Raw genomic sequence first — 25,000 nt, forward strand, 5'->3', positions numbered from 1 at the left:
CGGATTTCACACGACTGGGAATATCAATAGCAACAACAAAAAAGTAGCAGCATGGATCAGAAAACCAGTCAGTATCTGGTGTTGCCACCATTTGCCTCATGCAGCGCGACACATCTCCTTCACATAGAGTTGATCAGGCTGTTGATTGTGGCCTGTGGAATGTTGTCCCACTCCTCTTCAATGGCTGTGCGAAGTTGCTGGATATTGGCGGGAACTGGAACATGCTGTCGTACACGTCGATCCAGAGCATCCCAAACATGCTCAATGGGTGACATGTCTGGTGAGTATGCAGACAATGGATCCAGGAATTGTTTACAGATCCGTGTGACATGGGGCTGTGCATCATCATGCTGAAACATGAGGTAATGGCAGCGGATAAATGGCACGACAATGGGCCTCAGGATCTCGTCACGGTATCTTTGTGCGTTCAACTTGCCATCGATAAAATGCAATTGTGTTCGTTGTCCGTAGCTTATGCCTGCCCATTCCATAATCCTGCCACCACCATGGGGCACTCTGTTCACAACACGCCCACACGCCATACACGTGGGTCTGCGGCTGTTTGACCGGTTGGACGTACTGACAAATTCTCTAAAACAACCGAGGCTGGCTTTCTGACAAAATTTGAGAGAAATACGCTTTTTGTGCGTATGGAACATTTCGGAGATCTTTTATTTCAGCACTTTACATGTTGCGTTTATATTTTACTTCAGTGTATTTGGTGGAATGTGCTTTGTGGCTGCCGGAATGGGCAAGTAAAATGTTGTCTCGATGACTACGTTAATTTGCTTTCACTCAAGTGTTCCATTTGCACATTTGGATTTTCAGGGCACAACAACAACAACAACAACAACAAAACAGATGAGCTTTGTAATGTTTCCAAAACAATAAATGTGTACAGTGCATTTGGGAAAGTATTCAGATCCCTTCACTTGTTCCACATTTTGTTACATTACAGCCTTATTCTAAAATGGATTCAATTGCTTCCCCCCCCCCATCAATCTACAGACAATGACAAAGTAATAACAGATTAATAGACATTTTTGCAAATGTATGAAAAAACATTTTAAACTGAAATATAACATTTACATAAGTATTCAGACCCTTAGTACTTTGTTGAAGCACCTTTGGCAGCGATTACAGCCTCGAGTCTTCTTGGGTATGACGCTACAAGCTTGGCACACCTGTATCTGGGGAGTTTCTCCCATTCTTCTCCGCAGATTCTTCTCTGCTCTGTCAGGTTGGTTGGGGAGCGTTGATGCACAGCTATTTTCAGGTCTCTCCAGAGATGTTTGATCGGGTTCAAGTCCAGGCTATGGCTGGGTCACTCAAGGACATTGAGACTTGAAGTCACTTCTACATTGTCTTGGCTGTGTGATTAGGGTTGTTGTCCTGTTGGAAGGAGAACCTTCACCCCAGTCTGAGCCCTTCCGCTGAAAAACATCCCCACAGCATGATGCTGCCACCACCATGCTTCACCGTAGGGATGGTGCCAGGTTTCCTCCAGACGTGATGCTTGGCATTCAGGCCACAGAGTTCAATCTTGGTTTCATCAGACCAAAGAATCTTGTTTCTCATGGTCTGAGAGTCTTCAGGTGCCTTTTGGCAAACTCCAAGCAGGCTGTCATGTGCCTTTAACTAAGGAGCCGCTTCTGTCTGGCCACTCTACCATAAAGTCCTGATTGGTGGAGTGCTGCAGAGATGGTTGTCCTTCTGGAAGGTTCTCCCATCTCCACAGAGGAACTCTGGAGCTGTCAGAGTGACCAAGGCCCTTCTCCCCCGCTTGCACAGTTTGGCCGGGCAGCCAGCTCTAGGAAGAGTCTTGGTGGTTCCAAACTTCATCCATTTAAGAATGATGGAAGCCACTGTGTTCTTGGGGACCTTCATTGCAGCAGAAATGTTTTGGTACCATTCCCCAGATCTGTGTGTTGACACAATACTGTCTCGGAGCTCTACGCACAATTTGTTCGACCTCATGGCCTGGTTTTGCAAAGCTGTCATCAAGGCAAAGGTTGGTTACTTTGAAGAATCTCAAATATAAAATATATTTTGATTTGTTTAACACTTTTCTTGGTTACTACATGATTCCATATGTGTTATTTCAAAGTTTTGATGTCTTCACTATTATTCTACAATGAAGGAATGTATGTTAAGAATGTGAAATGTCAGAATAATAGAAGAGAGAATGATTCATTTCAGATTTAATTTCTTTCCTCACATTCCCAGTGGGTCAGAAGTTTACATACACTCAATTAGTATTTGGTAGCATTGCCTTTAAATTGTTTAACTTGGGTCAAACGTTTTGGGTAGCCTTCCACAAGCTTCCCACAATAAGTTGGGTGAATTTTGGCCCATTCCTCCTGACAGAGCTGGTGTAACTGAGTCAGGTTTATAGGCCTCTTTGCTTGCACACACTTTTTCAGTTCTACCCACAAATTTTCTATAGGACTGAGGTCAGGGCTTTGTGATGGCCACTCCAATATCTTGACTTCGTTGTCCTTAAGCCATTTTGCCACAACTTTGGAAGTATGCTTGGGGTCATTGTCCATTTGGAAGACCCATTTGCGACCAAGCTTTAACTTCCTGACTGATGTCTTGAGATGTTGCTTCAATATATCCACATTATTTTCCTCCCTCATGACGCCATCTATTTTGTGAAGAGCACCACTCCCTCCTGCAGCAAAGCACCCCCACAACGTGATGCTGCCACCCCCGTGCTTCACGGTTGGGATGGTTTTCTTCTGCTTGCAAGCCTCCCCTTTTTCCTCCAAACATAACGATGGTCATTATGGCCAAACAGTTCTATTTTTGTTTCATCAGACCAGAGGACATTTCTCCAAAAAGTACGATCTTTGTCCCCATGTGCAGTTACAAACCGTAGTCTTGCTTTTTTTGATGGTGGTTTTGGAGCAGTGGCTTCTTCCTTGCTGAGCGGCCTTTCAGGTTATGTCGATATAGGACTCGTTTTACTGTGGATATAGATACTTTTGTACCTGTTTCCTCCAGCATCTTCACAAGGTCCTTTGCTGTTGTTCTGGGATTGGTTTGCACTTTTCGCACCAAAGTACATTCATCTCTAGGAGACAGAACACATCTTCTTCCTGAGCGGTATGACGGCTGCGTGGTCCCATGGTGTTTATACTTCCGTACTATTGTTTGTACAGATGAATGTGGTACCTTCAGGCATTTGGAAATTGCTCCCAAGGATGAACCAGACTTGTGGAGGTCTACAATTTTTTTCTGAGGTCTTGGCTGATTTCTTTTGATTTTCCCATGATGTCAAGCAAAGAGGCACTGAGTTTGAAGCTAGGCCTTGAAATACATCCACATCTCCAATTGACTCAAATTATGTCAATTAGCCTATCAGAAGCTTCTAAAGCCATGACATCATTTTCTAGAATTTTCCAAGCTGTTTAAAGGCACAGTCAACTTAGTGTATGTAAACTTCTGACCCACTGGAATTGAGATACAGTGAATTATAAGTGAAATAATCTGCCTGTAAACAATTGTTGGAAAAATTACTTGTGTCATGCACAAAGTAGATATCCTAACCGACTTGCCAAAACTATAGTTTGTTAACAAGAAATTTGTGGAGTGGTTGAAAAACGAGTTAATGACTTCAACCTAAGTGTATATAAACTTCCAACTTCAACTGTACATATACACACACTGCGTGCTTTCAAAAAGTCTAAACATTTATGAGCCTCATCAGGACTATAGTAAAGTGCTACCAATGTTGGTGCGGAGGTCGACAGACAGTAGATCCCATCTAGCCCAATGTTGGTGCTGAGGTCGACAGACAGTAGATCCCATCACTACCAATGTTGGTGCGGAGGTCGACTGACAGTAGATCCCATCACTACCAATGTTGGTGCGAAGGTCGACAGACAATAGATCCCATCTAGCCCAATGTTGGTGCTGAGGTCGACAGGCAGTAGATCCCGTCTAGCAGCTGAACTAGTTTCTTATTTTCTTCTATACATGTTTTTAACCAGGTAGTTTCTCACCTTCTGCCATCTACACACACACACACACACACTCTCTCTCCGGCTCACCTTCCCCGAGGCCGTGACCATAACCATCATCTTCTGCAGGTTGAACTCATCCCTGGACAACGTTTCTATGGTGACCTCGTTCTTAACCTGGCTGCGGGGTTTACGGGCTTCGTAGAACAGCTTCCACAGGTGTGCCAGCCACGCCTGCAGCAGAGTCACCTGGGATGACAGACGCTTCAGGACCATGGGGAACAACCCGTCTGAGGGGGAGGGAGACAGACACATGTTGGTATCTACAGTTCCAGTCACATCTTATTTCTTTAGATTCAAATTCATTATTGTTAGGGAGTGATGTGTTTCACGACAGCAGGCTGCATTCTTTCTACAGGGACACTAAAATACTCCAACGATGAGCACAAACTATTCTACGACGAAATACAAAACAAAATTACAAATTACAAGAAACAACCAACAACAAAGCATGAAACTTTATCAGAGCAATTTTGCTACTGATCTTACAAAATACAACACCTTCAACATAGGACCACACCTTCAACACAGGACCACACCTTCAACACAGGACCCCACCTTCAACACAGGACCACACCTTCAACACAGGACCACACTTTCAACACAGAACCACACCTTCAACACAGGACCACACCTTCAACACAGGACCCCCACCTTCCACACAGGACCACATCGTCAACACAGGACCTTCAACACAGGACCACACCTTCAACACAGGACCACACTTTCAACACAGGACCACACCTTCAACACAGGACCACACCTTCAACACAGGACCACACCTTCAACACAGGACCACACCTTCAACACAGGACCACACCTTCAACACAGGACCTTCAACACAGGACCTTCCACACAGGACCACACTTTCAACACAGGACCACACCTTCAACACAGGACCACACCTTCAACACAGGACCACACCTTCAACACAGGACCACACCTTCAACACAGGACCACACCTTCCACACAGGACCACACCTTCCACACAGGACCACACCTTCCACACAGGACCACACCTTCCACACAGGACCACACCTTCCACACAGGACCACACCTTCCACACAGGACCACACCTTCCACACAGGACCACACCTTCCACACAGGACCACACCTTCCACACAGGACCCCCACCTTCCACACAGGACCCCCACCTTCCACACAGGACCCCCACCTTCCACACAGGTCTCCCACCTTCCACACAGGACCCCCACCTTCCACACAGGACCACACCTTCCACACAGGACCACACCTTCCACACAGGACCACACCTTCAACACAGGACCTTCAACACAGGACCTTCAACACAGGACCTTCAACACAGGACCACACTTTCAACACAGGACCACACTTTCAACACAGGACCCCACCTTCAACACAGGACCCCACCTTCAACACAGGACCCCACCTTCAACACAGGACCCCACCTTCAACACAGGACCCCACCTTCAACACAGGACCTTCAACACAGGACCTTCAACACAGGACCACACCAACACAGGACCACACCAACACAGGACCACACCAACACAGGACCACACCTTCAACACAGGACCTTCAACACAGGACCTTCAACACAGGACCTTCAACACAGGACCACACCTTCAACACAGGACCACACCTTCAACACAGGACCACACCTTCAACACAGGACCACACCTTCAACACAGGACCACACCTTCAACACAGGACCACACCTTCAACACAGGACCACACCTTCAACACAGGACCCCACCTTCAATACAGGACCCCACCTTCAACACAGGACCCCACCTTCAACACAGGACCACACCTTCAACACAGGACCACACCTTCAACACAGGACCACACCTTCAACACAGGACCTTCAACACAGGACCACACCTTCAACACAGGACCACACCTTCAACACAGGACCACACCTTCAACACAGGACCACACCTTCAACACAGGACCTTCAACACAGGACCTTCAACACAGGACCTTCAACACAGGACCACACCTTCAACACAGGACCACACCTTCAACACAGGACCACACCTTCAACACAGGACCACACCTTCAACACAGGACCACACCTTAAACACAGGACCACACCTTCAACACAGGACCCCACCTTCAATACAGGACCCCACCTTCAACACAGGACCACACCTTCAACACAGGACCCCACCTTCAACACAGGACCCCACCTTCAACACAGGACCCCACCTTCAACACAGGACCCCACCTTCAACACAGGACCACACCTTCAACACAGGACCACACCTTCAACACAGGACCACACCTTCAACACAGGACCACACCTTCAACACAGGACCACACCTTCAACACAGGACAACAAAAAGGACGGAAAGCTCATAGCGTTACCTTGAATGGCTGGATCCAAGCGTAGCAATGAGAAAACCAAAGAGACAGAGCGAGACATGAAGCCAACGGCGGATAACGATACGTTCAGGAGTATTAACTTAAGACATGGTCAAGTAACATAAAGAGATAAAACACATTAAAAAAAGGAAATACTCAGAAGTTTAAAAAAAAAAAAAAGTACATTTTTTTTAAAAATAAATGTTCAACTTGAATACATAGATTTGAAGGGAATGACTAGGCATTGATAGTAGTGTTTTAGAGACAACTCCTTTTTTTGTGTCGTCCTCATTATTTGATTTATGCACGGTTGTCTTTGCTATGCATGTTTTTAAAATGATAAAATGAATCATGTTAGCCAGGATGTTCTTTACCAGCTTTCTTGCCAAACTCCCCCTCCAGCTCCGCCTGGGTCCCAGTGAGTGGCAGGTCAACCATCTCCATGGTTACAACATCAGCTAGGGCCTCCTCTCTGGTCCATACCACACGTCCTGGAATCACAGGTGTTGGTTAGAAGCCTCGTCTAGTGTGTGTGTGGTCCAGCATTACTGTGTGCCAGTGTGTGTGTACACATTCCAGTGTGTGTGTGTGTTTGTGTGTGTGAACATTCCAGTGTGTGTGTGTGTGTGTGTACATTCCAGTGTGTGTGTGTGTGTACGTTCTAGTGTATGTGTGTGTGAACGTTCCAGTGTGTGTGCGGGTGTGTGTATGTTGTGTGTGTATGTTGCAATGTGTGTGTGTGTGTGTGTGTACATTCCAGTGTGTGTGTGTGTGTGTGTGTATGAACGTTCCAGTGTGTGTGTGTGTGTGTGTGTGTGTATGAACGTTCCAGTGTGTGTGTGTGTGTGTATGAACGTTCCAGTGTGTGTGTGTGTGTGTGTGTGTGTGTGTGTGTGTGTGTGTGTGTATAAACGTTCCAGTGTGTGTGTGTGTGTGTGTGTGTGTGTGTGTGTGTGTGTATGAACGTTCCAGTGTGTGTGTGTGTGCGTGTGTGTGTGTGTATGAACGTTCAAGTGTGTGTGTTGTCGTGAAAAATTGCAAGATTATGTTATAATGCTTGTATTACATTCTAATAGTTGTTTTATTCGACAGAATAGAGTATTCTGTTAACTATTGTGTGTGTGTTCCACTGAGGATGGGCCTCTATGAGATAGCACTGACAGAGGAGATTTACCACGTCTTTGGGTGATAAGTACCAGGAATGAGATTAGAACCTCGTTTTAGAGACCAAACGGAGCGATAATTTATAGCGAATGTTATCTGGCTAAGGGATACCCCTTTCTCAAATTATAAAGTCCCTTTGTGAAGAGTTCCTAAGATCTGTGGTTCGTCATGTAGGTTGAGAGGGGTGTATCTTGGCTATAAAAGATCTTTGTAATTTTCTGTAGTCACTCCCAATGGTTAATTAGAAATGGTGCATCATTGAAAAGTCAAATTGCTATTGCAAAGCTCTTATTATTAAAGATGTAGTTTAAGTATAACTCTGACTGGTGTGTGAAGTTTGTAACTCTCCTCATTTGGTAAAGCAGAAATAAGCCACCACAGTGTGCGTGTGTGTGTGTGTGTGTGTGTGTGTGTGTGTGTGTGTGTGTGTGTGTGTGTGTGTGTGTGTGTGTGTGTGTGTGTGTGAACGTTCCAGTGTGTGTGTGTGTGTGTGAACGTTCCAGTGTGTGTGTGTGTGTGTGTGTGAACGTTCCAGTGTGTGTGTGTGTGTGTGTGAACGTTCCAGTGTGTGTGTGTGTGTGAACGTTCCAGTGTGTGTGTGTGTGTGAACGTTCCAGTGTGTGTGTGTGTGTGAACATTCCAGTGTGTGCGTGTGTGAACATTCCAGTGTGTGTGTGTGTGTGTGTGTGTGTGTGTGTGTGTGTGTGTGTGTGTGTGTGTACCTGGCTGCTGTATAAAGGTGAGAGCATGGTCCTGTGTCTGCACTAGGACCCTGTAGCCCACAGAGTCATCCTTCTTCAGGAAGGCATGGACATACAGCTGGGGAGGGAAGACACTGTTACGGACCTCATTTAACACCCGACTTCCTGAACAAAAAAAGAACACAGTCTTTAAGCACACCCATCTGACTGATTGATTTCCCTCCAGCACCTCTACACAGGTATATTCCAACAGGTGATGCGTTGGCTCGGTGGGGCTCATGCCAGACTACTCTATACCAGGGACTTTGTCAACGTTGAAGAAGGTCGGGGCCACAAAAAAAATCTGTACACCCCCCCCCCCCCCGTCTTGACAGCGGAGAGACATTTTGTACATTTTAGAGTTCATTTTTGTGCAATTCTACTCATTTTACCATGCGGCAGAGAGAAATATTGGCATGTTTTTAATATGATATCTGAGCGAGACTGACTAACAAAATCAATGAGGGCCCCCTGGCTGGTAATTCAACCATGATAACAAGTTTAGATAGCTGTCCGCTAAACTAAATTGGCAATCTCCCCCCCCCCCAAAACATGCTGATAATATCAGGTTAATTGGCCTAATTGACTGACATAAGAGAAAAACTGCTGATAATATCAGGTTAATTGGCCTAATTGACTGACATAAGAGAAAAACTGCTGATAATATCAGGTTAATTGGCCTAATTGACTGACATAAGAGAAAAACTGCTGATAATATCAGGTTAATTGGCCTAATTGACTGACATAAGAGAAAAACTGCTGATAATATCAGGTTAATTGGCCTAATTGACTGACATAAGAGAAAAACTGCTGATAATATCAGGTTAATTGGCCTAATTGACTGACATAAGAGAAAAACTGCTGATAATATCAGGTTAATTGGCCTAATTGACTGACATAAGAGAAAAACTGCTGATGCACAACGCCATGTTGAAATAGCACCTTGTGCATTCCAACTACTATTCTACCTAGCAACAGTAAGTTGAGACTCCGACTGAATAAATTGATCAGAGGGCCTTCATAAACGGTGGGCCGTGGGTCGCATGGCCGCCATTTGTCCATCCCAGCTCTATAATCAATACCAGGGATGGGCAATTGGCAGCCCCCCTTTTTTGAAAGCCCGCGGATAAATTCCCAAACACCCCCAAAACATAAACAACTAAGATTAACAACTAAAATCTCCGCTGTCAAGAGGGGTAGCCGCTAAAATGTTTTGCTTGCAAGTTGGGAATACGGATGTGGGTACACAGACCGAGCCACTGCGGCCCCCCCCCCCCATGACGAGTTCAGATTTTTTGTTGCCCCCCCCACCCTCATCAAAGTTTCCAATCCCTACTCTATACTCTATGATAGTTCTCATCATACATACAGACACAGACGTCTGAAGCGACTCTCACCTTGTGTGGTTTCCCACCATTAAGATCCAAGGGGAAGATGACAGTTGTATCCAACAGCCTACGACCAGAATCAGCGCTGAACAGATTGATAGCACAAGCCTGGAGTCGGAACAGAAAGGAAGCTTAAAAAAATAAATACAAATAGGTTACCTACTTCAGTATAACTAACTACACACTATATGACCACATGCATGATGTGACACTTAGATTTGAGGTAATTCTGAGACATCTTTTAAAAATAAACAACTGTTTTTTTTTTGACGACTCACGGTTTCGTTTTTGGGAGTCATGACGGCAGCAACAGTCTTCTCCCCCGTGGTGGCAAATGAGACCAAGAACGCCTAGAGACATGGACATTCTCCAGTCAGTTAGTCAGTCACAGAACTCATTCAGCTTCCATTGATCTCCCAACTAACAACAATTTGAGGTAAAAATCTTGTTCAGGTTTAAATGGTAAAAAATATAATAATAATATATGCCACTTAGCAGAATCACTATCCAGAGAGATGTGTAGTACAGGAAACAAATAAGTGTCAATAAATTGGGATAAATGAAGTTTATTAAAATGAATGAATGGTGATTCTGTACCGGCTGGAAGTCTCTGAGTGGGGCGACGGTGTATCCATCAGCATTGAGCTGTAGCAGGACGTGGTGGTCTGGTCCGAGCTGGAGAAAGAACTCTGAGAGGGGGGAGCGGGCCGGGTGGGGCTGGCTGGACACCAGGACGGGCTGGAAGCCTGGCGACACCTCCAGATCCAGAGACTAGGAGGGGGGGGGGGGGGGGGGGGGGGGGGGTAGAGAGCAGCGGGGGGGGTGGGGGGGGTGTGTTGTAGATGTTTTAAATCGAAATATATATAGTTACACACCAACATGTCCACCTGACTGAGACGATGAAGACTGAAAACTTTCTTTACACTTCAGAGCTTCAAGTCACGGTTGAGCAGGAGTTACCTGTAGTAGGATCTGGTTGAACTGTGGCGTCTCCTCAGCCTGTATCGGGAGGGTGTAGAGGGCGAGAGTGGCGGGGTCCACACACATCAGCATCCCTTGACCAACCACCACACAGCTGGACTCTACACTGGACAGCCATGGAGCTTCAACTGACCTCTGACGACCAGAACAGACATCACAACCAACAGGGTTAGAGATATGACGTGTGTATCGTAGAATTAAACAGAACACTCCATTATATTGTATTGTAGAATTAAACAGAACACTCCATTAAATTGTATTGTAGAATTAAACAGAACACTCCATTACATTGTATTGTAGAATTAAACAGAACACTCCATTAAATTGTATTGTAGAATTAAACAGAACACTCCATTAAATTGTAGAATTAAACAGAACACTCCATTATATTGTATTGTAGAATTAAACAGAACACTCCATTAAATTGTATTGTAGAATTAAACAGAACACTCCATTACATTGTATTGTAGAATTAAACAGAACACTCCATTAAATTGTATTGTAGAATTAAACAGAACACTCCATTATATTGTAGAATTAAACAGAACACTCCATTGTATTGTAGAATTAAACAGAACACTCCATTGTATTGTAGAATTAAACAGAACACTCCATTATATTGTAGAATTAAACAGAACACTCCATTATATTGTATTGTAGAATTAAACAGAACACTCCATTATATTGTAGAATTAAACAGAACACTCCATTATATTGTATTGTAGAATTAAACAGAACACTCCATTATATTGTATTGTTTGTGTAGTGTCACAAGGTGAAAGACATAATTTTTGATTGTTAATTATGTATTTAATAGTTAAATGCATAGAATTTGCCAAATGTAATTTCTTTGTTTTGTGTTTGGTTCACAATAGAGTTTAATGTTGGGGAATCGGGTTACAGAGATTTACCAACCAAACCCACTCCATTTTCCCGGGATAAATAATTGTGAGAAACCGGTAAACTATAATAATTTATTCATTTATATGAAGAGCGTGATGTGAAAAACATCCCCAGACCATTATTCTTCCTCCACCAAACTTTACAGTTGGGACTATGCATTGGGGCAGGTAGCGTTCTCCTGGCATCCGCCAAACCCAGATTCGTTCGTCGGACTGCCAGATGGTGAAGCGCGATTCATCACTCCAGAGAACGCATTTCCACTGCTCCAGAGTCCAATGGTGGCGAGCTTTACACCGATCCAGCCGACGCTTGGCAGTGCGCATGGTGATTTTAGGCTTGTGTGCAGCTGCTCGGCCATGGAAACCCATTTCATGAAGCTCCCGATGAACAGTTTTTGTGCTGACGTTGCTTCCAGAGGCAGTTTGGAACTCGGTAGTGAGTGCTACGCACTTCAGCAGTCCCGTTCTGTGAGCTTATGTGGCCTACCACTTCGCGACTGAGCCGTTGTTGCTCCTGGACTTTTCCATTTCACAACAACAGCACTTATAGTTGACCAGGGCAGCTCTAGCAGGGCAGAAATTTGACAAACTGACTTGTTGGAAAGGTGGCATTAAGTAAGGCTAATCTACTGCCAATGTGTGTCTATGGAGATTGCATGGCAGTATGTTCGATTTTATACATCTGTCAGCAATGGATACAGCTGAAATAGCCAAATCCACTGTGGCGGATGAATCAGAATTAGTTGGGTAACATAAGATAAATAAGATGTTTTATTTATATAATATGCTTATGTGAGATACTTGTCATTAGAATGTATCCCTTTGGACTATAGTGTTGGCAGTTGCACTTTTCCCTCAGCTAGGGCTCAGTCACTTGGGGCCCAGAGAGGGGAGAGGTCAGACTTGTCTTTCACATGTCCCTGGTGCTATGCAGAATATCAGAAAGGGGACAGAATGGAACGTTGTCTTCATATGTGAATGTGTCTTTACCTATTCTTAAACCATGTGAAGGGATGGCGTGATTAATGGGGAACCAATTACTTGTCTCCACAATGTCTGTGCGCCAGTCACTCTCTCCTTTTCCCATTGGGGGGAGGTGTATGGCAGTGTCTGGAAACATTGTATGTCCTCTCTGATCTTACACTTATCCTGGGATAGTGTATGACCTAGAGGCTCACTCCCCTCAGTGAGCTTGTCCATGAGTGGGGTCAAGAGGGGGTTTACTTGAGATGGGAGTATCTAGAGTTGACAATTGAGTTATGCCTTGGATGAGGTAATGTTTTTGTACTAGGAACGAGTACCAGGAATGAGATTAGAACCTCGTTTTAGAGACCAAACTGAGCGATAATTTATAGCGAATGCTATCTGGCTACGGGATGCTCCTTTCTCAAGTAAAAGTCCCTTTGTGAAGAGTTCCTAAGATCTGTGGTTCGTCATGTAATTTGAGAGGGGTGTATCTTGGCTATAAAAGATCTTTGCATTTTTCTATAGTCACTCTAAACGGTTCATTATAGATAGTGAACTGTTGAAAGTCAAAGGCTAAAGCTTAAAGCTAATTAAAGATGTAGTTTAAGTATAACGCTGACTGGTGTGTAGTTTGTAAATCTCATTTGGTAATACTGGAAAATGCCACCACACCACTAATTTGAAGGGGTGTCCACATACTTTTGAGTATATAGTGTATTAAACCTTAGTGCACATACTTTATTAAATTTCACCTTTATTTAACCAGGTAGGCAAGTTGAGAACACGTTCTCATTTACAATTGCGACCTGGCCAAGATAAAGCAAAGCAGTTCGACACATACAACAACACAGAGTTACACATGGAGTAAAACAAAGATACAGTAGAAAAAAATAAGTATATACAATGTGAGCAAATGAGGTGAGATAAGGGAGGTGAAGGCAAAAAAAAAGGCCATGGTAGCGAAGTAAATACAATATAGCAAGTAAAACACTGGAATGGTAGATTTGCAGTGGAAGAATGTGCAAAGTAAAGATAGAAATAATGGGGTGCAAAGGAGCAACATAAATAAATAAATAAATACAGTAGGGGGAGAAGTAGTTGTTTGGGCTAAATTATAGATATATAGATGGGCTATATACAGGTGCAGTAAACTGTGAGCTGCTCTGACAGCTGGTGCTTAAAGCTAGTGAGGGAGATAAGTGTTTTCAGTTTCGGGGATTTTTGTAGTTCATTCCAGTCATTGGCAGCAGACAACTGGAAGGAGAGGCGTCCAAAGGAAGAATTGGTTTTGGGGATGACCAGAGAGATATACCTGCTGGAGCGCATGCTACAGGTGGGTGCTGCTATGGTGACCAGCGAGCTGAGATAAGGGGGGACTTCACCTAGCAGGGTCTTGTAGATGACCTGGAGCCAGTGGGTTTGGCGACGAGTATGAAGCGAGGGCCCAGACACACACAGCCCCGATCCCACACACACACACACACACACACACAGCCCCGATCCCACACACACACACACACAGCCCCGATCCCACACACACACACACACACAGCCCCGATCCCACACACACACACACACACACAGCCCCGATCCCACACACACACACACACACAGCCCCGATCCCACACACACACACACACACAGCCCCGATCCCACACACACACACAGCCCCGATCCCACACACACACACACACAGCCCCGATCCCACACACACACACACACAGCCCCGATCCCACACACACACACACACAGCCCCGATCCCACAGCCCCGATCCCACACACACACACACACACAGCCCCGATCCCACACACACACACACACACACACAGCCCCGATCCCACACACACACACACACAGCCCCGATCCCACACACACACACACACAGCCCCGATCCCACACACACACACACACAGCCCCGATCCCACACACACACACACACAGCCCCGATCCCACACACACACACACACAGCCCCGATCCCACACACACACACACACAGCCCCGATCCCACACACACACACACACACAGCCCCGATCCCACACACACACACACAGCCCCGATCCCACACACACACAGCCCCGATCCCACACACACACACACAGCCCCGATCCCACACACACACACACAGCCCCGATCCCACACACACACACACAGCCCCGATCCCACACACACACACACAGCCCCGATCCCACACACACACACACACACACAGCCCCGATCCCACACACACACAGCCCCGATCCCACACACACACACACAGCCCCGATCCCACACACACACACACACAGCCCCGATCCCACACACACACACACACAGCCCCGATCCCACACACACACACACACAGCCCCGATCCCACACACACACAGCCCCGATCCCACACACACAGCCCCGATCCCACACACACACAGCCCCGATCACACACACACACAGCCCCGATCCCACACACACACAGCCCCGATCCCACACACACACAGCCCCGATCCCACACACACACAGCCCCGATCCCACACACACACACACACAGCCCCGATCCCACACACACACACACACACACAGCCCCGATCCCACACACACACACACACAGCCCCGATCCCACACACACACACACACAGCCCCGATCCCACACACACACAGCCCCGATCCCACACACACACACACACAGCCCCGATCCCACACACACACAGCCCCGATCCCACACACACACAGCCCCGATCCCACACACACACAGCCCCGATCCCACACACACACACACACACACACACACACAGCCCCGATCCAACACACACACACACACACACAGCCCCGATCCCACACACACACACACACACAGCCCCGATCCCACACACACACAGCCCCGATCCCACACACACACAGCCCCGATCCCACACACACACAGCCCCGATCCCACACACACACAGCCCCGATCCCACACACACACAGCCCCGATCCCACACACACACAGCCCCGATCCCACACACACACAGCCCCGATCCCACACACACACACACACACACACACACACACACACACACACACACACACACACACAGCCCCGATCCCACACACACACACACACAGCCCCGATCCCACACACACACACACACAGCCCCGATCCCACACACACACACACACACACACACACACACACAGCCCCGATCCCACACACACACACACACACATACACAGCCCCGATCCCACACACACACATACACAGCCCCGATCCCACACACACACATACACAGCCCCGATCCCACACACACACATACACAGCCCCGATCCCACACACACACACACACACAGCCCCGATCCCACACACACACACACACACACACACACAGCCCCGATCCCACACACACACACACACACACAGCCCCGATCCCACACACACACACACACATACACACAGCCCCGATCCCACACACACACACACACACACACACAGCCCCGATCCCACACACACACACACACACACACACACACACAGCCCCGATCCCACACACACACACACACACACACAGCCCCGATCCCACACACACACACACACACACACACAGCCCCGATCCCACACACACACACACACAGCCCCGATCCCACACACACACACACAGCCCCGATCCCACACACACACACACACAGCCCCGATCCCACACACACACACACACAGCCCCGATCCCACACACACACACACACAGCCCCGATCCCACACACACACACACACAGCCCCGATCCCACACACACACACACACAGCCCCGATCCCACACACACACACAGCCCCGATCCCACACACACACAGCCCCGATCCCACACACACACAGCCCCGATCCCACACACACAGCCCCGATCCCACACACACACACACACACACACAGCCCCGATCCCACACACACACACACACAGCCCCGATCCCACACACACACACACACACACACACACACAGCCCCGATCCCACACACACACACACACACACACAGCCCCGATCCCACACACACACACACACACACACAGCCCCGATCCCACACACACACACACAGCCCCGATCCCACACACACACACACAGCCCCGATCCCACACACACACACACACACACACACACACACACACACACACACACACACAGCCCCGATCCCACACACACACACACACACACACACACACACACAGCCCCGATCCCACACACACACACACACACACACACACACACACACACACAGCCCCGATCCCACACACACACACACACACACACACACACACACACACACAGCCCCGATCCCACACACACACACACACACAGCCCCGATCCCACACACACACACACACAGCCCCGATCCCACACACACACACACACACACAGCCCCGATCCCACACACACACACACACACACACAGCCCCGATCCCACACACACACACACACACAGCCCCGATCCCACACACACAGCTCCGATCCCACACACACAGCCCCGATCCCACACACACACAGCCCCGATCCCACACACACACAGCCCCGATCCCACACACACACACACACACACAGCCCCGCTCCCACACACACACACACACACACAGCCCCGATCCCACACACACACACACACACACACAGCCCCGATCCCACACACACACACACACACACAGCCCCGATCCCACACACACACACACACACACACAGCCCCGATCCCACACACACACACACACACACAGCCCCGATCCCACACACACACACACACAGCCCCGATCCCACACACACACACACACAGCCCCGATCCCACACACACACACACACAGCCCCGATCCCACACACACACACACACAGCCCCGATCCCACACACACACACACACAGCCCCGATCCCACACACACACACACACAGCCCCGATCCCACACACACACACACACAGCCCCGATCCCACACACACACACACACAGCCCCGATCCCACACACACACACACACAGCCCCGATCCCACACACACACAGCCCCGATCCCACACACACACAGCCCCGATCCCACACACACACACACACAGCCCCGATCCCACACACACACACACACAGCCCCGATCCCACACACACACACACACAGCCCCGATCCCACACACACACACACACAGCCCCGATCCCACACACACACACACACAGCCCCGATCCCACACACACACACACACAGCCCCGATCCCACACACACACACACACAGCCCCGATCCCACACACACACACACACACAGCCCCGATCCCACACACACACACACACAGCCCCGATCCCACACACACACACACAGCCCCGATCCCACACACACACACACACCCCCGATCCCACACACACACACACACACACACACACACACACACACACACACACACACACACACACACCTGATCCCAGACATTTGATGAGGAGATGTCACAGAGTTCTAGACCAAGTTACCTGCTTGATGATCTCTCCATCCTCTAGGCTGTAGGCTATGATAGTGAGGTGAGAGTTAGGAACCACCCCCAACACGTAGACCTCTTCTTCTCCCCCAGAGTACACCGCCTGGTACTGGACTGCATCACTGTGGGCAACAACAAAAAAATACTTCCTAGTTTAGCACCAAAATGCCGAAGACCTGGATTCAAAAAGAGCATTTTAAATCTTTCAGATACTTTGTACATTTGTTTGCTTGAGCCTTTCTGGAGCACCAGATGGGCTTGCACTTTTGGGACCGTTTTTATTGTTTCCATTGCATCAGCTACAGTATCTGAAAGAAAACAGATACTGTTCGGACCCAGGTATGAGTACCAGTGTCCTACTGTACCCTACCCGTCAGGCAGGTTTTCCACCCATTTCTGGTGTCCATTGGAAAGGTAGTGGAGAGAGATTACAGCTTTCTTAAGCACCGCCACATGCTTTACTGTGTCCTGTATGGCCACAAAACAAGCAGCCTGGAAGCTGAAAGAGAGAGAGACATTATGAGCAGTAAGTCATCTGGCAAAATATCTAAAATCGTTGTTCGATTCTATTGAGTGTCTCTCAGCTACAAAACTGCACTTAAATGGTGAACGGGTTATCTGCACAGGAACACACAGGGACAACCACACGCACCTGCCAGTATCCAGCACAGCCTCCCAGTTCAGCCCGCCCATGTTTGTGTCCCAGGAACGGAGCAAACGACCATCTCCAACCACCATCAGAGCATCTAGAGAACACGTAAAAACAGTCAAATATCCACCGTCAGAGCATCTAGAGAACACGTAAAAACAGTCAAATATCCACCGTCAAAGCATCTAGAGAACACGTAAAAACAGTCAAATATCCACCGTCAGAGCATCTAGAGAAGATGTAAAAACAGTCAAATATCCACCGTCAAAGCATCTAGAGAACACGTAAAAACAGTCAAATATCCACCGTCAGAGCATCTAGAGAAGATGTAAAAACAGTCAAATATCCACCGTCAAAGCATCTAGAGAACACGTAAAAACAGTCAAATATCCACCGTCAAAGCATCTAGAGAACACGTAAAAACAGTCAAATATCCACCGTCAAAGCATCTAGAGAAGATGTAAAAGAACAGCGATTCAAATATCCACCGTCAGAGCATCTAGAGAAGATGTAAAAACAGTCAAATATCCACCGTCAAAGCATCTAGAGAAGATGTAAAAACAGTCAAATATCCACCGTCAGAGCATCTAGAGAAGATGTAAAAGAACAGCGATTCAAATATCCACCGTCAGAGCATCTAGAGAAGATGTAAAAGAACAGCGATTCAAATATCCACCGTCAGAGCATCTAGAGAAGATGTAAAAGAACAGCGATTCAAATATCCGCCGTCAGAGCATCTAGAGAAGATGTAAAAGAACAGCGATTCAAATATCCGCCGTCAGAGCATCTAGAGAAGATGTAAAAGAACAGCGATTCAAATATCCACCGTCAGAGCATCTAGAGAAGACGTAAAAGAACAGCGATTCAAATATCCACCGTCAGAGCATCTAGAGAAGATGTAAAAGAACAGCGATTCAAATATCCGCCGTCAGAGCATCTAGAGAAGATGTAAAAGAACAGCGATTCAAATATCCACCGTCAGAGCATCTAGAGAAGATGTAAAAACAGTCAAATATCCACCGTCAGAGATAAAGGCAGAATCTTAAAATTAACATAGGCAAAAATAAAGCCAATGTAATTGACTCTGTACAACACAGTTATGTTGACTAAGCCAAGTAACTAGGCAGTCTACAATGAACTTAAAAAAGGTTAGTGTCACCTTGTCCATGCAGCAGAAGTATATCTATGGTTCCCTCTGGTCCCACCTTGTCAACATGTCTCCAAACTGTGAAGTAGGAATAGAAAATAATTACCTCTATGGAAGATATTCAACAACAATTATTTATTTTTGTCACAGATTTCAGACTAAAACAGAAAAGCCAGAAACATATTTTGTATTGTAATATGAATGACGAAATACTCAGATCTCCAGTCCTGGAGTTGAAAGAGGCAAAGATATTCTTGTCGGTGGCGAGAAACAGCATTTTAGATGACTGCGAATGCGAGTCAAAGTAGGCAAAGAGTGTCTTCCCCACATACTGCTGTCTCCTGGAAATAGGACAGAGAATATTTCACAGTCAAGACTAGCAGTCCACAGAGAAATCCTAGTCTTCTGTTGAAATATAGCTAGATATTTTTGACTTTAGCTAATCAATCACCAATGCACATTTGTCTTCTTCATTACTGCTGCGTTTTGAGACTCAGTATCAGATCTGTGGCAAAGACACCTGTCACAAGGAACAGATGGGACATGGGTCTTCTTCCCGCATGGATCCTTGACCCCCAGTAAAGAAGAGGAAGCGATCCAATACGATATTTACATTCGTGAGTGATTGGCTATATATTCCATCAAGCGACTGTCAATACAGGTGCAGACATGAAAAGAATACCTATTGACTGAACCCGATCCCCAGAGACTTACTTACTGTCTTTTCGCCATGATCTATCATATTGGACGCTGTCAATGGTTAGCACATAGCGCTAGCTTACGTTAGCTAGCTGCATAGCGGACTCAACGGGCATTCTCAATGAACAGATACATACCAATCAAATTTGCCAACTTGATCTTCGAAGACAGCTTCACTCATGACAAATAAAGAAAAGAAGATTACAAATAGAGACGTTGGTTTATACATTTTAGCAGATGGCTTCATAAAAAGATAACGACCCATGTACTAATCCCTTCCGGGTCGATGTTCTTCTTTCGTTTTGATTGGCGGTTTGTAAACTAACACATAAGGTGTATTACCGCCACCTACCGAGCTGGAGTGTGACACACACACACACACACACACACACACACACACACACACACACACACACACACACACACACACACACAGGTGCTAAAACACACAGAGACACACAAACACACACACAAACAGATGCTGAGAAAGAAGGAATTGTGAATCTCCATTCATGCTCTCACTTCCACAAACCCTGACTGCCATCTGTGAGCCTGTAGGACCACAAAGATAAACTGTAGAAACACAACCATAGACTGTACAAACACAACCATAGACTGTAGAAACACAACCATAGACTGTAGAAACACAAACACAACCATAGACTGTAGAAACACAAACACAACCATAGACTGTAGAAACACAACCATAGACTGTAGAAACACAACCATAGACTGTAGAAACACAAACACAACCGTAGACTGTACAAACACACCCATAGACTGTATAAACACAACTATAGACTGTAGAAACACAACCATAGACTGTACAAACACAACCATAGACTGTAGAAACACAACCATAGACTGTAGAAACACAACTATAGACTGTAGAAACACAACCGTAGACTGTACAAACACAACCATAAACTGTAGAAACACAACCATAGACTGTACAAACACAACCATAGACAGTAGAAACACAACCATAGACTGTACAAACACAACCATAGACTGTAGAAACACAACCGTAGACTGTAGAAACACAACCATAGACTGTAGAAACACAACCATAGACTGTACAAACACAACCATAGACTGTAGAAACACAACCGTAGACTGTAGAAACACAACCATAGACTGTAGAAACACAACCGTAGACTGTACAAACACAACCATAGACTGTACAAACACAAACACAACCATAGACTGTACAAACACACCCACAGACTGTACAAACACAACCATAAACTGTAGAAACACAATCATAGACTGTACAAACACAACCATAGACTGTACAAACACAACCGTAGACTGTAGAAACACAACCATAGACTGTATAAACACAACCATAGACTGTAGAAACACAACCATAGACTGTACAAACACAAACACAACCATAGACTGTAGAAACACAACCGTAGACTGTAGAAACACAACCGTAGACTGTACAAACACAACCGTAGACTGTAGAAACACAACCATAGACTGTACAAACACAACCATAGACTGTAGAAACACAACCATAGACTGTAGAAACACAACCATAGACTGTATAAACACAACCATAGACTGTACAAACACAAACACAACCATAGACTGTAGAAACACAACCGTAGACTGTACAAACACAACCATAGACTGTAGAAACACAACCATAGACTGTAGAAACACAACCATAGACTGTATAAACACAACCATAGACTGTAGAAACACAACCATAGACTGTAGAAACACAACCATAGACTGTAGAAACACAACCATAGACTGTACAAACACAACCGTAGACTGTACAAACACAACCATAAACTGTAGAAACACAACCATAGACTGTACAAACACATTGCGCTTGCGAAACTAATCTACGACACTGTCTCCCCTTGTTTTCCAGTAAGAGCTCATATGAACATCTTTAAATCCATGTCTCAATTGTTTCAAGGACTTAAAAATCCTTCTTTAAAACTTCTTCAGGATCGGTGGGTCCCCTGCGGAACGGTTGAGCTAACGAAGGCTAATGCGATTAGCATGAGGGTGTAAGTAACAAGAACATTTCCCAGGACATAGACATCTCTGATATTGGCAGAAAGCTTAAATTCTTGTTAATCTAACTGCACTGTCCAATTTACAGTAGTTATTACAGTAAAGGAATATCATGCAATTGTTTGAGGAGAGTGCACATTTTTTAACATGAAAAGTCATTAATAAACCAATTAGGCACATTTGGGCAGTCTTGATACAACATTTTGAACTTTGGCCTTTCTCTTGCATTTCAAAGATGACGGTACAAAAAAAAATAAAAAAAATAACGGTTGTTTTTTTCTTTGTATTATCTTTCACCAGATCTAATGTGTTATATTCTCCTACATTAATATCACATTTCCACAAACTTCAAAGTGCTTCCTTTCAAATGGTACCAAGAATATGCATATCCTTGCTTCAGGGCCTGAGCTACAGGCAGTTAGATTTGGGTATGTAATTTTGGGCAAAAATTGGAGAAAAAAAGTGTCTGATCCTAAATAGGTTTTAAGGGTTGTCCAACTGCCCGGGGCAAGTGACTTGAGCAGTCGCGCAAGTTAAACCTGCCATGTGGTTTCCCTATTGGACAGGTGATTATTTTCTTTACTGATAGCAACCTAAATGCTAATAATTCTAGTAGTGTGGTTTTTCTGGTTCCTTCCGTGTGTGTTTAGGTGAAAATAGCTACTTTATATTTTTCAGGCAAATGATTATAATCTTCTTCGTAAACTACCAAATATTCCTGACTTGTCTGATGGGCGAGTGTTTTTTCTTTCAGAACTTCTAATGTCCAAACCTTACTGACTTGTAAGAACTCGTGTCTTTCTGTAAACTAGTGTCATGTGGGACAATGAACTTACAAGTTGTAAATGTTGATAAGACTTCTTATGATGAGTACTGATGACAGGAAAAGCACTTCTAGATGATAAAAATCACCATATAGTTCTACAGTTCAAAAAATATATAACAAAGCGGGTACCCCGCCTCTGTTTTGGTAAAAAGTGGAGGGATGAGGCTGAAGAAATGTAACCACATTGAAATTAATAGACAGAGCTATGGATAGCAAGGATTGACCTTGCATGATATCAACATGATAGTTTTAACAATGTTTTGAAGTGGTTTTTACAATTACATAGTTTACAAACATTGGAGTAAATAACACAAGCTTATATGCTGGGTTCGGATGGGGTACGACAGTTGAACTAAGCTCATGAGGCATTTATAAGTTATATTCATCAAGAATCAAATGAATTAACTTAAACGTCCCTTTAAGATAATGATTAATGTTTTACGATGTTGATATGATCCTCTTGACGGGAAAACACAGAGTGGCAGTGACATAACGTAGCTTTTTGAGTTGCCCGGATAAAGTTCCCGGGCAAAAGGGGGAAAACAGCTAATTTCCCGTCAGAGAGACTTTACAGCACCACTGTTCACGAGATTAGGAGCAATTATAATCTAATCTAATCTATTTAGGCTGTCCACTTCCTGATAACTGTAACCATGAACATATTCAGCAACAAGTAGCTATGATCCTATAGCATCATATTTACTGAATAGACACAAGTACGATACAATAGTAAACAAACATTATGAACAGCTACTGTTTCTATGACAGAGACTGACCAGGTGAATCCAGGTGGCACACTGTTTCTATGACAGAGACTGACCAGGTGAATCCAGGTGGCACACTGTTTCTATGACAGAGACTGACCAGGTGAATCCAGGTGGCACACTGTTTCTATGACAGAGACTGACCAGGTGAATCCAGGTGGCACACTGTTTCTATGACAGAGACTGACCAGGTGAATCCAGGTGGCACACTGTTTCTATGACAGAGACTGACCAGGTGAATCCAGGTGGCACACTGTTTCTATGACAGAGACTGACCAGGTGAATCCAGGTGGCACACTGTTTCTATGACAGAGACTGACCAGGTGAATCCAGGTGGCACACTGTTTCTATGACAGAGACTGACCAGGTGAATCCAGGTGGCACACTGTTTCTATGACAGAGACTGACCAGGTGAATCCAGGTGGCACACTGTTTCTATGACAGAGACTGACCAGGTGAATCCAGGTGAAAATGATCCCCTTTATTCTTCTCTTTTCTTGTTAAATCCACTTCAATCAGTGTAGATGAAGGGGAGGGGCAGCAGGTTAAAGAAGGATATTTTTAAGTCCTTGAAACAATTGAGACCTGGATTGTGTATGCGTGCCATTCAGAGGGTGAACGGGCAAGACAAGGTGCACCGGTTTGTGTCAAGAACGGCAATACTGCTGGGTTTTTCCACACTCACCGGTTTCCCGTGTGTATAAAGAACGGTCCACCACCCAAAGGACATCCAGCCAATTTGACACAACTGGGGAAAGCAATGGACTCTACATGGGCCAGAATCCCTGTGGAACACTTTCGACGCCTTGTAGAGTCCATGCCCCGACGAACTGAGGCTGTTCTTATCCCACTAACTAGGTGTGTGAGTGAGTGAGAGAGAGAGAGAGAGAGAGAGCGAGAGAGAGAGAGAGAGAGAGAGAGAGACAGAGAGAGAGAGACAGAG

The 25,000-nt window shown here is 45.8% G+C and overlaps 1 protein-coding gene across 1 annotated transcript in view; it reads right to left on the minus strand.

Annotated features, from left to right (window-relative positions):
- Positions 1 to 20,731, minus strand: part of LOC129829533 (ER membrane protein complex subunit 1-like) — a 30,266-nt gene extending 9,535 nt beyond the window's left edge. The window contains exons 1-13 of the mRNA XM_055891274.1: positions 20,568 to 20,731; positions 19,945 to 20,072; positions 19,744 to 19,809; positions 18,588 to 18,681; positions 18,306 to 18,434; positions 17,931 to 18,057; positions 10,624 to 10,779; positions 10,261 to 10,434; positions 9,942 to 10,013; positions 9,673 to 9,771; positions 8,258 to 8,354; positions 6,746 to 6,862; positions 4,056 to 4,255 (exon numbers count right to left, since the gene is read on the minus strand). Of these exons, the coding sequence (XP_055747249.1) occupies positions 4,056 to 4,255; positions 6,746 to 6,862; positions 8,258 to 8,354; positions 9,673 to 9,771; positions 9,942 to 10,013; positions 10,261 to 10,434; positions 10,624 to 10,779; positions 17,931 to 18,057; positions 18,306 to 18,434; positions 18,588 to 18,681; positions 19,744 to 19,809; positions 19,945 to 20,072; positions 20,568 to 20,695 (1,587 nt within the window). The 5' untranslated portion in view covers positions 20,696 to 20,731. The remainder of the gene's footprint in view (positions 1 to 4,055; positions 4,256 to 6,745; positions 6,863 to 8,257; positions 8,355 to 9,672; positions 9,772 to 9,941; positions 10,014 to 10,260; positions 10,435 to 10,623; positions 10,780 to 17,930; positions 18,058 to 18,305; positions 18,435 to 18,587; positions 18,682 to 19,743; positions 19,810 to 19,944; positions 20,073 to 20,567) is intronic.
- Between the last annotated feature and the right edge of the window lie 4,269 nt (positions 20,732 to 25,000).

Source organism: Salvelinus fontinalis, chromosome 31 (assembly GCF_029448725.1).
Source record: "Salvelinus fontinalis isolate EN_2023a chromosome 31, ASM2944872v1, whole genome shotgun sequence".
In the NCBI taxonomy this organism is placed as follows: domain Eukaryota; kingdom Metazoa; phylum Chordata; class Actinopteri; order Salmoniformes; family Salmonidae; genus Salvelinus; species Salvelinus fontinalis.